The following is a 16,196-nucleotide window of genomic DNA, read 5'->3' on the forward strand; positions in this document are numbered from 1 at the left end:
ATACATCTGAGCCACCCACAGAAACCTTCCGGGATACAGCATTTGTTTCTTCTGTTGGACTTTGAATCTATGCTGAATTCTGACTTATCCCTTTGACGGATGAAAGACTCCAACTGCCCATTTTCTTCCCTAAAAAGTAAATTTCGACTTAAAAACAAGAATAGATGGCTCAATCTTGACATCTCCTGCCCTATTTCTTCTTAAAACTGAAATGAGACCTACTTAGACCCTATAATCTCCAGTACTGTTTCTCCTGTGGTTTGCAGGGTCCCTGCCTCTTACAGGGTTGGGTGCTGCCACAGCGGGGCCCTCACAGCGATACTGTGTCCTAGCTTTGGTTGTGAAAGGCTTTCGGAGTTGTTACCCCAGTGAAACAAGAGATAACCTGGAGTTAGGCATGGCAGAGCGGGCCTGAAATCCCAGCTACTTGGGATGGTAAGACAGGAGGATCACAAATTCACGGCCAATTTGTGCAACTTAGTGAGACCGATCTCAACATTTTAGAAGCTTTTTGTTTGTTTTTAAAGTCAGATGAGGCTATAGCCTAGTGGTAAGGTATTTGCCTCCCATGAATGAGGTCTACGGTCCATCCCCAATGCTGGGAAAAACAATCATCTAGAAACTGCCTTTTCCTTTTACAGTTATGGAAACTGAGGCAGAAACCCACCAAAATTAGAGCATGGGACTGCGTGTTCCCAGCCCCAGGCCTGGATTCTGAACACAGCCCCCACTTCCCTCTAGCTCCCCTAAGTCATTATAACTCTCTTTCACTAAACACCCGGCACTGAGTCTTTTTTGGTAAAAATCCAATTTAGTCTTTATCCATCAACTTCTTTATCAGTGCTGTGTGAGAACCACTGTATTGCTCAGCTCAGAATCTCTTCCTTCCAAATGCATTTTCCAAATGGCTCATCATTCTCTGCCCAGAGAAGAAGTAATCTGAAGCAGGCTGTAACAGGGCTGGAACCTGGCAGTTCTCAAAAGCAAAACCATCCGTCGGCCCAGCTGGGAAGCCAGGGCTCCATCCTTCCCAGGCGGGCTGATTAATCACAAGAATCCAAAATGACAGCGGGCCCCAGTGGCTCTGCTGCCTCTGAGCCCAGGCTCTGCTCCCACAGAGGGGTCATAGGAGTGGAAGACCCTGCATACATCTCCCACCACACCCATGGTAATAGAACAGGTGCTGGGGACAGGCACAGTCTGTGGCACCCTCCTCTTGTCTCTGAGGGAGGCCTCCTCTGATGCCAGCCTGGCCGCCCACCAGCCCGACAGGAGGAGCAGTCCCGGAAGTCAATGCCAGCCTCTGCCTTCAGACTCACAGCCAGGCCTGGCAACCTGTCTTCTTGTGGCTTTTGTCCACATTTACTCCAGCCTGGGCCATGCTCCCCTGCTTCCTTCATCAAGAAAGCCATTAAGAGGAGCGTGAAGCTCACTGCCTCCATTCTGTCCACCTACAGACCCAAATTCGAGTAAGCTTAACATCACTCCTGGGCCCTCTTCAGGCCCTGAGTCATCTTTCCATTGTTCAAATTAGAATGGTCCCCTGGCAGACTCTGTCTCAAACAAGGCTGGTCCTGCACCCATTCAGTATTTCCAGGCATGGCTGGTTGTGCCTGGATCCAGCTCTCCTACTCTCTCAATAACCATTCATTCCCCTGCTGTTAGATAGAGAAGCAGGCTGAGTAAGTTATGGGGTTTGCAAGTCACAGGGCTGTTCACAAACAGAGTGGCTAGAGCCTGGGCCGAACCCCAAGTCTGTCTAACCCATCCTTCGTCCGCTGCACCCTCAGCTCTGCAATGCTCCTGAAGGCTACTTGCTCAGCTTCCAGGTGACTTGAGGGTGTGTGTCCCAGCAGGAAGCCTCTTTGCTGCCAACACTGTCTAGAAACCAGGACACTGAGGAAGCCCTAGGTGAGCCCTAACTGATTAAAAATGTGCTTTCAAGGTCCGTGGCCCAAGGATAATGGCCTTCTAGGTCTTTCCCACAGTTCGTCACTAGGTGCAGCCACATCGGAATGGCCCCCACATTAGTCCCCTCAAGTCCTTCCTCCTGACCTTGGCTCACTAGTTCTTTTCTCAAATAGGTCTCTGACTGCTGTCCTTCAAGGCCAGCTCACAGGTCACCTGCTGTGAGTCGCCTCTCCTCTGTGCACGTACAGCCCTTATATGTGCCTCTTCAAAGAAAATACTCTACCAACCTCGTGGTAGATGCTCCTATAGCGCCGTATATTGAGGGAGCATTGAAGCCAACAGCGTGTACAGTTTGAGTGTTCATGGCTTCCCCATGTCTTGTATGAAGATGTTGTTGGAAGCTGAGTGTGGTGGTACACACCTGCAATTCAAGTACTCAGAGGACAGAGACAGGAAGCTTGCTGCAAGTTTAAGGCTAGCCTGGTCTACATAGGAAGTTATAGATCATCCAGGGCTATATGGCTAGGCCCTGTCTCAAACAGAACAAAAAAAAACAAAAAGATGTTTAAAACGCCTAGTGGCTCTGAAAGAATGCCAAATCAACCCGTCTTTGTAGATAATTCGGGTACACCTTACAGCTGTGACTCCTTACAACTCTTTGAAGCTTTTCCTTTTTAAAAAAGTATTCAGCCGGGCCTGGTGGGGCATGCATCTCAGAACCTGGGAGGCAGAGGCAGGCAGATCTCTGAGTTCGAGGCCAACCTGGACCACAGAGAGAGTTCCAGGACAACCAGGATTACACTGAGAAACCAAATAAATAAATCAAATTATTGTTTTGAAAAACCAAATAAATAAATCAAGTTATTTATTGTTTTTACTTTAACATGAATGGGTGTTTTGCCTGCATGTACATACATGTGCCACTTGTGTGCAGTGCCCAGAAGAGGGCATCGTATCCATGGGAACTGGAGTTGGCGGTGAGCTGTCTTGTGAGTACTGGGAAACAAACCCAGGTCCTTTGCAAAAGCAGTCACGGAGCCATCTCTCCAGCCATGAAGCCTTTCTTGTTTAGATTTGTTTGTTTGTTTGTTTTCAATTGTTTTGTTTTGATGGGGACAGAGTCTCACCCTGTAGCCCACACTGACTTCAAACTGCTGACATCCTCCTGCCTCGACCTGCTAAGAGCTAGGATTCCAGGTGTGACTGCCTTCGTCCTCACCCCCACCTCTCTCCTCTACATGAGCTCCATGAAGAACTAGGGACAGACAGCATAACTATTTCGCTTTACAGATGATGGACTCAAAGCATAGAGAATCCCAGTGACTAGTTCAAGACTGTCACCAGAGAACAATGGCTCAGGTGACTCACGGCACATCCAGAGCGCCATCCACTGAGCTACCCTGCTTCTGACCTAAATGATTTGCCTCTGGATGCTGAAGAAATGTGTCTTCCTCATCCAGGAAAGCAGATCCTCTCTCTGGCCTCAGATCCAGCACTCACTCCTCAGTGAGCACCTCCTAACACCTTCTCCATCAGTAGGTTCAGTTGTGATTTTACCCCAAGGTGTTTCTTTAACAACATATTTAACACTACTTATGCAGAACACATTTGCTCAGCACCAACAATGTGCCAAGGGCCATGCTAGGTGCCCAGACAGAGGCTTCGGTCACACACAAATGTCCCTGGCCACCTGCAGGCTGGGACCTGGGTGCTGGGATCCCTCAGGTGGAAAAACAGATGCCAGGCCTGCCTTTGTGGACAGGGCAAGCTCTCAGCTAGGGGAGAAAGGAGTTGCAGACAGCAACAAGCCTCTTAAGACAGAGATATAGGGACCTCACTGGAGATGACAGACTCCAAGACCAGGCAGGAGTCATCACTGAGCTTCCAGAATCCCTCCAGCAATTTCAACCAGAAATACTTCCAACCATAACATTCAGACCCAGGTCACAGCCTCCCCACTAGTCTCAAGCACAGCCTCACTAATGAGAACTAATTTCTTTGCAACTCCAACAGCTTACATTTTCATATGCATTATAATTAATTGCTCACATTGAAGTTAGTGGCCCACTCTGGGATGTAGGCTCCTATGCTCACTCGATGCTTCAATGAAGGGTCCCTGCCAACCCTCACAATGATGCTGAGCGTTTCATCCCCATTTCACAGACAGAACACAGAGGCTCAGGGACCAAGCAGTGCATATACATGGGTTGCCTGACTCTGAATAACTGCCCACACTGGCCAGCTCTCTCCCTGCAGTCCACACACTGGCAAGCCATTATAAACTTCTTAATCAGCTTCCAATTCTTCAGTTGGCCCTCATTTATTCTACAAGTATTTACTGAGTATCTTTTTTTTTTTTTTTTGGTTTTTTGAGACAGGGTTTCTCTATGTAACAGCCCTGGCTGTCCTGGAACTCACTCTGTAGACCAGACTGGCCTTGAACTCACAGAGATCCACTTGCCTCCCGAGTGCTGGGATTAAAGGCATGCCCAACCACTGCCTGGCTCACTGAGTATCTTTCGTGTGCTAGAAACTATGCTGGACACTCTAGGGAGCTAAAACAGAGCAGTTCTCACCCTCTGGAAGAACAAAAACAAAGCACCATTGATTAACTAATCCAACAAATGTCAGATGGCAACTGTACGAGCACTGGGAAGGAAAAGCCGTAGTCCTTGGAAGAGTCATGATGTGCGGGTCTTTCTAAGTCAGAACAGAGGGAACGCGCTCAAGCTAGTTCCCAGCTGAGGAAGGAAGGTGGCTGAGGCATGGCCGACAACAGCAGCGTGTGCAAAGGCCCTGTGCAAGAGTGAGCATGTTCACTCAAGAGGCACAAAGGACCACATGGCCGGACCCAGAGGAAGACGGGGAGGATGCTCTGCATTGATTCTGGGAGTTGATAGGGCTGACCCCGGAGGACCTCCAAGGCCGTGGGGAAGTCCTGTTGCCAGTCCCAGAACAACAGTGCATCCCTTCAGGGTAATAAAGCAGGGAAACCATGTAAACAGTGGTACTGATGCTGGGGTGTAGAGAACAGTAAGGGACAGCCCTGGTGCCGTCCTACTTCTCATGCACAAGGCTCACCTCCTCCATGCACCTTCTAAGGACCAGCTGTTTCTGGTCCATCTATGCATGCCCATCTTCACCCAGGCCTTGGCCCTAGCTGTGATTAGGAAGGTGATCCCAGTTATATACGGGAGGCATACCTGTTGCCCTGGAGATGATCTGAGTCTAACAGGGGACACACACACTGGCACCGAAGTAAACACAACAGGAGGTGACAAGTTCCCCCAAGATCCACGTTCTCCAGGTGTAAGGGAACAGAGAGGGGATGTGTGTGAACCAGGTGTGTAGACAGATAGACTCAAAGGGAGCCCAGAGTGCGAAGCTGGGGACGTGTGACTGAGTGGGCTGGTGGGAGAGGGACGAGGATGGGGCTGAGCTAGAGGGAGAACAAGCAGTTGGGGATGAAATTCACCAGGGGAAACAACCTATCATCCGGGAAAACAAAGACACCAATCTTGTAGGGTGTGGGGAACAACGGCGTGAGGACATGTGGTGATACACGCGGACCTCTGTGCACAGCACAAGTCTAGGCTCCTTTTGGGTTGACTGCATGAAGCAAGTCTCTTCACCTTGCTCATCTCATCTGTGAAATGTGAGGAGGAACAGCCCTCTCCTCGTGAGACTGGGAGCTCAATGAATGACATGCAGCACTCCCCATGGTCCCAACAGGTGAGACGTGCAAGGAAAAGGGGTGTCCTCTTTGCCCTGCTCTCTCATCTACACACTTGCAGTTACATCTCCCCACTTCCCTGTCCTTGGTTTGTGACAGTGACATTAGAAGCTCTATGAGGGCTTCCTTAACCTTGCTAAAATTCCCAGAGTCCTTCAAGGATCTACAAGAGTCCACTGGGCCCCAGTTTACATTAGGGAGACTGGAGCCAGTTCCCCCACCCAAGTCAAGGCATCCTCCAATCGTGGCCATCATCGTGGGCTCTGCTCACCTGCCATAGAGTGAGACATCAGGTCCTGGAAGCCATTCTGGGCCTTCACACAGAAGCTCTAAGTCTTTGGATGATACAGCAATGATTGTTATAAGTGTGGCTGTTGCTTTCAGAATCAGCTCCCTCTGAACCGAGTCAAGTGGATCTTGAGCAGCGTGTGAAAATATCATTTTCTCTGTGCCCTTCCTGACCCCACTACACAGGAACAGCCGTAATGCATGACTCCCCAGAGCTCCGCTGGCTAGATTCCATCAGAACCCTGACCCATGAGATGCTTGCTAAATGGCAGGAGAAGGGGTCTTGCGTTAGCCAGCAACTGGCACCCCTCGGCACCTATGAAGATAGATCACTCCACTTACTCTCTACCTGATCTACTAATTTTCCAGGCAACAAATGACACTTCATCGTTCAGAGCACAGCACATTCAAAAAGAACAGGAAAATAAAAATTGGCAAAACAAACCCCCAGTCTGTCCAAAAGGCATCACAGTGATCACACCTTTTGCTTAGGCAAGAATTTTCTGATTCAAAATCATCTCATAACTAATCGACTCTTGTGTGCACATGGTCCTAACAGATTTGCTTATTTAATGGGGTCCAGATCTGTCACCAGCATCAGGGAGACGATGGCTTTCTAAACCCGCTCGCTCCCTCAGTTCCTGAGTCAGTACTGACCACACAGATGTATAGAGCAGAAGCTTGGCGCCTGGAAGAAGTCTTGCTATTCAGGGGGTGCCCAGGCTTGGCACGAGACCACCTGACTCACCCAGACTGATGACTTGGCTTCATTCCTACAGTGTCTCCTGGGACCAGAGCCCGGCCCCATCTCTGCTGGCTCAGTGTGGGCTCTGAAAGTGTGCCCAGGGTATCAGAACCCAGCTCCCAAGTCTTCTTTGAAGTATTGTTTCAATAAACTGAGACCAAAGAACTTCTCTAGAACCCAGGCAGATTCCCCACCTAGGTTGGGCTGTGGATTACAGGATGCTATATGTGTTCTTCAGGGAAAAGAAGGGTGGTATCAGCTTGGCCTGTCATTCCCTGTTGGGACATCCAACATATACCCTTTCCTCTCTCCATGACCTCTGAAGAATGTGTAAAGAATGTTCGGGAAGCTCTCCCCAATGCATGGCGCATATAGCTCATCACCAACTTTTTACACCGGCACTCATGAAACCTAGAACCAGCAAGCTGGAATCAGGCTTGAGGAGCAGTTTGCTTGTTCCGTGGATATGTTTGGAGCTCCTGTTCTATAGACCCAGGCCTGACATGGCACCTGGGGGGAATGTGGAGCTTTTGGTGCTAAGATGGTTTAGAGAGGCTCAATCCAAGCTGCAGGTCATAGATAGCAGAGAGGATTTGTTAACAAGGTCAGCCACTAATGGTACAGCCAGACTCAGCTCATTGGCCCTCTCTAGGACTCCCCCTCCTATATTCTCGGACTGGTACACCCATGCATCCCTAGACAGCCAGATACCCAGAGGAAGCCATTTCCCCAGCCTCCCCACCTGGCCTGCTGGTATATAACAACAGGGAAGAAGAAAACAGAGTAGCAAAGGCAAGGTGTGTGGTTCTTGGGCAGCTCTGTCTGTTCACGCTCTCACCTTCCTGGAACCAAAATATCAAGATGTGAGAAGTCACATTCCATTCTCAGACAAGCTGGGAACGGCTGAGCAGGGGAAGGTGTTCCACTGTAGCCTCTGCAGGCTGTTGTGGGTGGATCACGTGTGATTGTGGCTTAGGCCTCTTACACAGCAAGCTCCCAAGGGCAGTACCTGCTTCTCACTGAGGACTACATCACAGAGCCTCACCCAGAACCTGATGGAAAAAGGTTCTCCCCATCAATTGGGTGTGGCATCCAGACACCAGGGCAGGAATAGGCCTTGTTGTAGTGGCCAGCTAGGTGCGCTGCAAGAACCCAAGGTCAGCATGCAACCTCCCGAGGAGATTCTAGAGCCACTCGTCAGGTCCAGCATGGAACTCCCATCTGAAGTGGACAGCCTTGGCTCCAGAGCTCCCCATTGGTCTGCCCAAGACTTCTGAGAGTGGCTCCGGAGTCTGTAACTCCTCCCACTCAATTGTCCTTCCATGCCTCCTCTTTCCACAGGTATGAGAACAGCGCCATGGTCTGAGCCTTCATTTTTTTTATTAGTATATATTCACTGGACAGAGTGATATATTTCTAAGGACATCTCAAATCAAGCACGTTATGTACTTTGGCCAGGCTCGCCGTCTGTGCATCCTCTGTCCTATCCTTGTCCCAAAGCCTATTCTTCCATCTCTCACAGGTATAACCTGAGATCTCTGATACCTACAGATTACCCCTTGCCATCATCTTCCCGAAAGACCCCAAATGGCAAATGTCCATGACATCCATGTGCTCCTCTATATTTCCTAGATTTCTTTACATTGAGGGGGAGGGCAGTAACTATTTCTGGTCAAAGATAAAGGACCAGAAATCATACATGCTACCTGCAAATGAAGGCGACTAAAACCCAAATCACCTATGAGATGCCAGCGCACAGTGCCTTCCTGAGGGTTTTTCTTGACACAGCATGAAAACAGCCTGTATCCCTTATGTTGCTTCTTGGATGAGAGTCAACAAGAAGGGCCTCTGACACACAGGACTTTGAATTAAATATGCAATGGGGATTCCAGGACTCATTTGTTCCTGCAGTACCACCCTGCCCACCCTAACAGGAGACCTACTTCCTGAGTATGTATTGGTTCAGCAGCACTGTTCCCATTGGTCATCTTGGACGTCCATTGCCTAAGTACCCTGCTGGGATCTTGAGTCTCTGTGTGGGATAATGTATTCTCTGTGCCTGTCAATAAGGAGGGCCAAATGCACGAAGAAGCCCCTTCAGAGACAAAGTTTCAAAGGCCCATGAAACTCTAGCTCAACATTAAACTTGCACCTAACAAATTTACCAATCCCTCTCATCCCTTTTCTAAAGGAATTTGGGGACAAAGGAGGTGTGTCTGTGGGTGCCTGTCCAGACTGAGGAAATGGTGGAGGATGAGTATGGTGAGGGCATTGCCCCATTGGGGGGATGGGAACTCAGTCACCGGTACTGGTGGGAACTACAAAAGACAGTACCAACTTAGTAGCCAAGGTCACTCCGATTCTCCAAGTCACTTACGCCCTGATATGAGAGGATGGAGGCCCTAGGGAGGTAGTCCAGGCAAACCATCCCACAAGATGCCAACTCATCCAGGTACAGTTGAGTTCAGCAACCACTCACTCAGGCCCACGGGATGCCTAGCTCTGCCAGCCCCCAAGAATCAGACTGGCCCTGCCTGCAGGCAGCTGCAGCCCAAAGAGGGGGACACCCCAGCATGGCTGGCACATGAGAGGAAACAAGAGCTATTCCAGGAAGTGAACCCAATGAAGTCTTCAGTGTCTGCACCCTCTGTCCCCAACACCCTTCCCAGCAACGGTGTCGGAAAACAGCGCCTTGTGTTTACATCGTGTAAACATGAAGCTTCCATATGTATCTTCTTTCTTCCTCCAAGCAGCTCTATGCGGTCAGCATAGTGGTGTTCACACTGTACAAAAATAATACTGACAACACAACAACAACAAGATGGTAGCCCTCTCTACATCCTGAGCATAGACTCGGCTGGAGCGCAGCCCTCTCGCTGGCTCCTTATGCGTCTGACAAGTAAAGAAACAGGCAAGCTGGCTTGCCAGGTCTCCGAGCAGGTGAGTAGCATGCAGACCCCAATCTCCTGACCATGAGCCTAGCTTCGTTCCACAGGTATCAAGTGAGAGAGAGCCGGAGGTGCGGAGGCAGAGTGAGGTCACCAGCCTGACCTCTGTCCCTTCCTTGCCTGTCTTCTATCAGGGACAGAGTTGTCAAGAACTTATGTTCCTCTGGGTCACTTTCTGGTCCCTCTCCCGTCCAGCCAGCACCATGTCACCCTTTCCTCACTCCTCCTCTGCCTCTGCCTCTCCATCCCGGTTGAGACCCAGCCTTTCTCCTATGAGTCAACAGTTTCCAGGTCTCCAGGCTTACTCCAACTGCAGTCAGCCTCTGCTTTCCTACCAGATCACTAAAGCTCAGCTCCTCACAGCCCAACCTTCTTCAAGGCGGCACACCCACCCTCACCCCTCGGCTGCCTTTCTTTCCATAAGGCCTGGCCTCAGGTACCACATCTCACACCTTGCTGCCTCCATGCTTTAACCTTGGGAATCTTCCCCTGGCCCGACCTTCACTTCCCCTGTGCCTCTGCTCTCTGTGTCTGTGTTATAGTCACCACATCCAAGCCCTCCGCCAGAAGTCTCTCCAAGCACACCTGTGATCATTTTTCCTCGGTACTGTTGAGTCTGTTGCCTCTTTTGTCGGTCTTGCATTTCCCATGAGCCCGCAGGTGCAGGGGCAGAAGGAGGTCACCAACCTGACCTCTGTCCCATCCCTGCCTGTTTCCTATCAGAGACAGAGCTGCCAAGAACATGTGTGGATACCACCATCTGACCCTCCTGACATTCACACCCCTTTATCAGTGATTTCCTAGTAGGTCCAAATTCCTCTCCACTCTCGGTAATCTTGAGATTAGGTGGAGCCGACCTCATCTCTCTCCTCTCTCTCTCTCTCTCTCTCTCTCTCTCTCTCTCTCTCTCTCTCTCTCTCTCTCTCTCTCTCTCTCTCTCTCTGATTTCATGACAGGTCAGTACATGGCACAGGCCTGGCACATCAGTGCCATGTGATTGGCTAGGACCTGATTTGTGCCAATGATATGAGCCTAGAACCTCTGTTAGAGTATTGGGAAGACACTATTATTCATGCTGGATTTCCTGAGAGGGTGCAAAGCTGCAGTTGTGTGAGGCCATCTGCCACCACTCGGTTCAGCGTGGTGAACTAGCAAGGGATCAGAGCCAAGACCCAGAGAGGAAGGCATTTTAAAGATCTCGCTGTGCCTCTGGATACAGACGTACCTGAACACAGCTCACTCCAGGTTTTGCTCAGTGATATGAACCACTAGAGTCTGGGTTTCTACAGCAAAAGTCCTAAGGCTGGCATTTCCTAAAGGCTGGTCAGTGGGACTATAGCCGTTCAATGTAAGCCTAACCTAAAACGGCTCAGTTCATCCCTCCTCCCCAAGTAGAATTGAACCCAGAGCCTAACACATGCTGGGAAAGCACTTATTTTGAGACAAGTTCTCACTAAGTTGTCCAGGCTGGTCTGTAATTCACTCTGTATCCCAAGAAGGCCTTGAACTTATGATCTTCCTGACACATCCTCTTGCGTAGCTGGGATTATAGCATGTGTCATCAGGCTCAGATCTATCTGTTTTCATTTTTACTAACAACTGCATTGATAGAACTCACACACTACTAACATTCTTTGGGAAACTTGATTCCTGAATTTGTAGTACGTCGCTCAGTTGTGAAGCCATCTCCACTCTCACGTTCTATCCTGAGCTAAAGGTGTCGAAGTTTCTCTTGCCCTGCTCTCTATCTGCTGGACACCTCTCTCAAGCTAGAGCTTCGGCTCACACCTTTCCGCAGCACACACCTGCTGAGCTGAGCTCAGCCTCCGGAGGAACACAGACAGCTTTCAGCTGTTTGAATCTCTCATAAAACACAAAGCAGGGACCAGAGGAAAGAGACACTTGTCACAAAGCCTGGTGTCCTGAGCTCAATCTCCAGGACCCACACGGTAGAAGGAGGCAAATGAGTCTCTTAGGTGGTCCTCTGATTTCTACATGCGCACTGTTCCACACATTAAAAAAAAAAAAAAAAGTACAGTTCATAAGAGAGTAGCCAGATAGCAAACCTGCTCAAGAAACGACATGCTCTTCAGTCATTTGTGCTGGGCTTTCTGAGCTGGATCCCTGCATCATCAGAGTGAGCTTCCTGAGAGCTACTTGCTAGCTGGGTTATGTGTCTGATTTCCAGAACTTTACTTTGTTCTATTATAGTTTTTTTTTTTTTATTTAATAGTAGCAAGTCAGAAAACAAATTCAATGGCAGGGAAATGATGAATTTGCGTTCATGGGGCAGAATAATATACAGCCACTGAAAATCATATTTACAAAGTAGATCTGAAGACATGGGAAATGTACATGACCTAATGTTAGCTGGAAAAAAGAAAATATTAAAATGCACATGGAGTAGAATCTCAGGTACAAAACACAGTAAACACTGGCAACTGGAATAAATAATCTTACTTATTAAATGCAATAATTTTTGTAAAGATGGATTATAAGCAATTATTTTCTTTATTCTTTTCTATATCTGTCAATTTTTCTCAAATGAGCACTAATTAGATCAGACCCATAGCCATTATTTTTAGGCATATTCCTTGATTATTACTTTCTTTTACTAATGTGGCTACCAAAGAACTCAGATTCTTTTAACCAAAAATGTGAGTAGTATAATCCACTAAGTTCATTTTTTTTTTTAATCTGGACTGCTTTCAGAGCAAAGAATCCAATACTCCAAATGCTACACCCAGCTGTATCTTAAGGTGGGAGCTTCGAAGCCTCTACAGAACTTCTGGTGTTTTCCTCTTGTCTACCTTTTCAGTTCCTTGCTTGTGTTTGTATTATGCAAGTCCTCCTGGAACCCATAGACAAGTGTTTGCTGAAGTGATTCAACGCCACACCAAAGAAGCAAAAGCCCAACAGTCCTGTGATCTGTTGTGATGCCTCATTGTTACATGACCATGGCACTGACAGAGGCCTTGAAAGTTTCAGCTGGGCTTGGAATACCAGTTACAGAGATGCTGGTACAAGTTCAAGGCCTGCCTGGGCTACAGAGTGAATTCAAGACCAGCTTGGGCAGCTTATGGAGACTCTATCTCAAAATTAAAATGTAGAAAGAGAGCTGGGGATATAGTTCAATGGTAAAGCCTTTGGCTACAGGGTTCAATCTCTAGTATTGCAAAAAGGAAGACAGAAAGGTCTGTTTTTCTCATTACAGGAGAGGCTCAACCAACATAAACACACGCAGGAGGCAGGCTGGCCTGTGAGGTCAGATAACCTATGCCTGGCCTTCATCCTTTTTTTACAGGCGGTGTGGACCAAGGTCCATCCTGGCTTCCTTTAGTCACTGGCCACTGAGGCCATTGACTGACATCAAATGTCAACAAAGCCAGGCAAAATCAGCCCACCACACCCATCCTGCATTCCAGTCTTCTAACAATAAATGACAGGCCAGCAAGTGAGGAGGCAGATCTCACAGTCCACCAACAGCCATTGCTCACTCGGAAGTGTCAAACACCCTTCAGAATGCCCTGGGTCCACTCCAAGTTCTCACACTGATTTTCCTTCACTCCAGCTCAGAAAATGTTAAAGACAAGCTTACTTGGGGGAAAAAAAAGTAATTATAGCCCTTGGGCACTCTCCCAAATGTGATACCTCGTGCAAGAGATGATATATTGACTGTCAGCCAGAATTCCCTTTTCTAGTGGTAACCTCCCTGACTCTCTTAGAGATTGTAAAACCAAGCAGGAGAAAGAGGCATTCTTAATATTTTAGCAGTGACTGAGTTATCCCACCTAAAGCCACAGAGTCTTACTGGTGGATCCACACCAGATGAAAGTTCAGGAAGGGAGGCAGAGTCATTTATTGAGTGCTTACGGCATGCCAGACAGAGCACTGGCAGAGTGGAGCCTGCCAGCACCTCTGTCAGCCCCCAGACGCCACCAGACAGAGGATGTTGAGATATGGACACCTGCATTTAGAGAGATTAGAGATCAGGTGCCTGGTTCAAGGTCATGGGTGGGCAGGATAGGAATGGGAATAACCTATTTCTGAGTGTTCAACCCTAAAGCCCCAAGTCAGGCCCAGTTGACACTAGGCTGAAATTGTCACCCACGCTCCTCTCCTGTTGTCTCCTAAATGCTCCCACCAACTGAAGCATCCTTGCCTCATTCTCTTGACTTTGGGCCATCTCACTCAGAAAGCCACCAAGATGCACTTGAAAATAAAATAAAATAAAATATGAAAGCTTTGGCCCACACCCTGCAACCAAGCACTCATCCCTCTGCTACCACGAGTGGACTAATAGGAGACTTCTCAGGGAGCCTTTTGAAACATTCTACAAGACATAGTCATGATGCAAGCGGGGCTGCCCCTGTCTACAAATATTTTTGTCTTCAAAGAACCGGCCTTTCCTTGTCCCTTCCAGAATGTGCGTGGAAGCCACAGGAAAGGGTGCCAAGATATGCCTCTGAATAAATGAATAGCGCTCTCGATTTGAGTGTGCCAGACCAGTACCCCTAAAGAACTTGGAACGCTCAGGCAAAAAAAAAAAAAAAAAAAAAAAATGAGGGCGCCAGGAACGTCATTCGAAAGTGATTTCACACACGGTTAGCCCTGTACAGCCACCCAGCGTGCCTCTTCCCGAGGCAGAGGACGCCTCTCCGCCTGTAGCAACCTGCGCTCACCGCCACCAACTGCCACCGATTCCTTCACCTTTTATTTACAGAGCAGAACAGCAGGCTGCTTCATCAGTGAAGCGGGGGAGGTGGGGAACGAGATACAATCTACATTCTGCTCTTTTCCTGGGGTTATAAAAAAAGGGTCAGGCCGGGAGGAAGCCAAGCCCAGGCTACACCACACAGCGGGATGCTCCTTCCCTGAGGGGTCTGTCCCGGGGCTCCAGCAGAGGCACGCTGGGGGAGCCCGGGAAGCCAGGGTCAAGAGCTGCACCTTGGCAGTGCTGGGCAATGTAAGAGGCGCCAACGGAGCTCACGGTAAAGGAAATCACTGCCCCCTTCAGGCCGCATCTCCAGAGGCTGCGACCGAAGAGTAGGGGCTCTCTGGGTCCGGAAAAACTCGCAAACCCGACCTTGCGCTGCTGATCGCTCCTCCAGGCCCTTTCTACGTCCTAGCCTCGGGGTGGGCAGTCAAGGTCTGAGCTAAGGCTTTTTGGAAACCTAGACAGTGGGAGTGAGAAGGAGCCTTGGGATGGAAATGATTTGGTTCTCCAGCTCTGCTCAGAGAAGGAGACCGGAGGGGAACTCTCTCCTACACTCCCAAGTCAAGGCTTCCACGACTTGGACGCCTCAAGTGTATACCTGCTCTGCTGTGCTTGCAGCTGCCGAATAAAAGTGGCAGCTCAGTCGGACACCACCACGAGTCCGGGGCAAGACTGTCAGGCCACTCTATGAGCAACTAACCTGAGGCGGGGAGGGGGGAAGAGGAGTCTCCCCAAACCGCTCGAGCTACGGCTAGCGCTGGGCAGATCCAGGCAGCAGCGCTGCAGAGCCCTCGGCCCCAAGACTGCCCGTGGCGCGCGAGCTCTGAGCTGCAGACGCACCACACGACCAGTCCTGCTGGGAGCGGGCCCCTAGGGTCCCAGAGCCCTTTGGACCTTAAAGAGTGTCTTGGCTTTCTTGGGGTCTGGAAACAGGCCCCATAGCCGGTCCAGCTGTGGCTGGCCCAGTTTATAGTCAATGCGCCTGTTCTTTCCACATGGCACCCCACGACCCTAGGAACGGCATCTGGACAGGAACAACCACCGCAGGCCTTTGGGGGTCCAACCTCTACCGTCTCTACTCCTCCTCTGATCAAAGGAGACCCCATTCTACACACACCCACACACACTCCCAGGGGTGGAAGGTTCTCACAGATCAGGGTCCCAACCTGCACCAGCCAAACCCAGTGGGACCCTGGTGGGCACAGCCCGAGGTGCCTTCGGCCAGCGAGGATCAGACAATCGCGGCTCTGCCCCTTCCTCGCCGCCCCCAGCCCCGACGGCACGGGCAACCGGACACTCACCTCGGTGTCATAGAGTCGCAGGTCCAGGAAGTAGGGGCGCAGAAGTGACTCGTTGCGGATCTGCTCGATGGCTAGCTCCACGGCGGGGAGCACGCCGCGCCCGATGCTGCCCTTGGCCACCTCCTTGGTGAGCGGCATGAGGCCCATGATGGAGAGCGGCGGGCTGCTGGGCGGCGGCCGGGGGGCGCCCCGTGCCCAGCCCCAGGCCCCAGGCGCCAACGACAGCAGCAGCGACAGCAGCACGGGCAGCAGCAGGCGCGCGGGCGGCGGCGGCGGCGGCGGCCGGGGCTGCCCGGAGCTCGGCTGGGAAGCCATGCCGCGCCGCGGGCTGCGGGCGCCAGCTCACTCGGCCCGCATGGCCTGGCCCGGCCCGCCGCCCGGCGCCGAGCTCTGCCCGCGGCTCCCGCGCAATGGCGCCGGCACGGGCCCCGGCTCGGCTCCGGCTCCTGCTCGCTCAGAACGGCCGCGGCGGCGGCGGCGCCCGTGACGGATCAATCACGCCGGGAAGGGGTGGGAGCGAGCGGAGTGCGGGAGGCGGGGAGCCAGCTAGCGA

At 50.5% G+C, this 16,196-nt stretch overlaps 1 protein-coding gene across 1 annotated transcript in view; it reads right to left on the minus strand.

The window, feature by feature from the left end:
• The window catches only part of Gabbr2 (gamma-aminobutyric acid type B receptor subunit 2), a 349,015-nt gene extending 333,057 nt beyond the window's left edge, over positions 1–15,958 (minus strand). The window contains exon 1 of the mRNA XM_059254316.1: positions 15,644–15,958. Within this exon, the coding sequence (XP_059110299.1) occupies positions 15,644–15,958 (315 nt within the window). The remainder of the gene's footprint in view (positions 1–15,643) is intronic.
• Positions 15,959–16,196: the final 238 nt, after the last annotated feature.

This window comes from Peromyscus eremicus, chromosome 2 (assembly GCF_949786415.1).
Source record: "Peromyscus eremicus chromosome 2, PerEre_H2_v1, whole genome shotgun sequence".
Lineage (NCBI taxonomy): Eukaryota > Metazoa > Chordata > Mammalia > Rodentia > Cricetidae > Peromyscus > Peromyscus eremicus.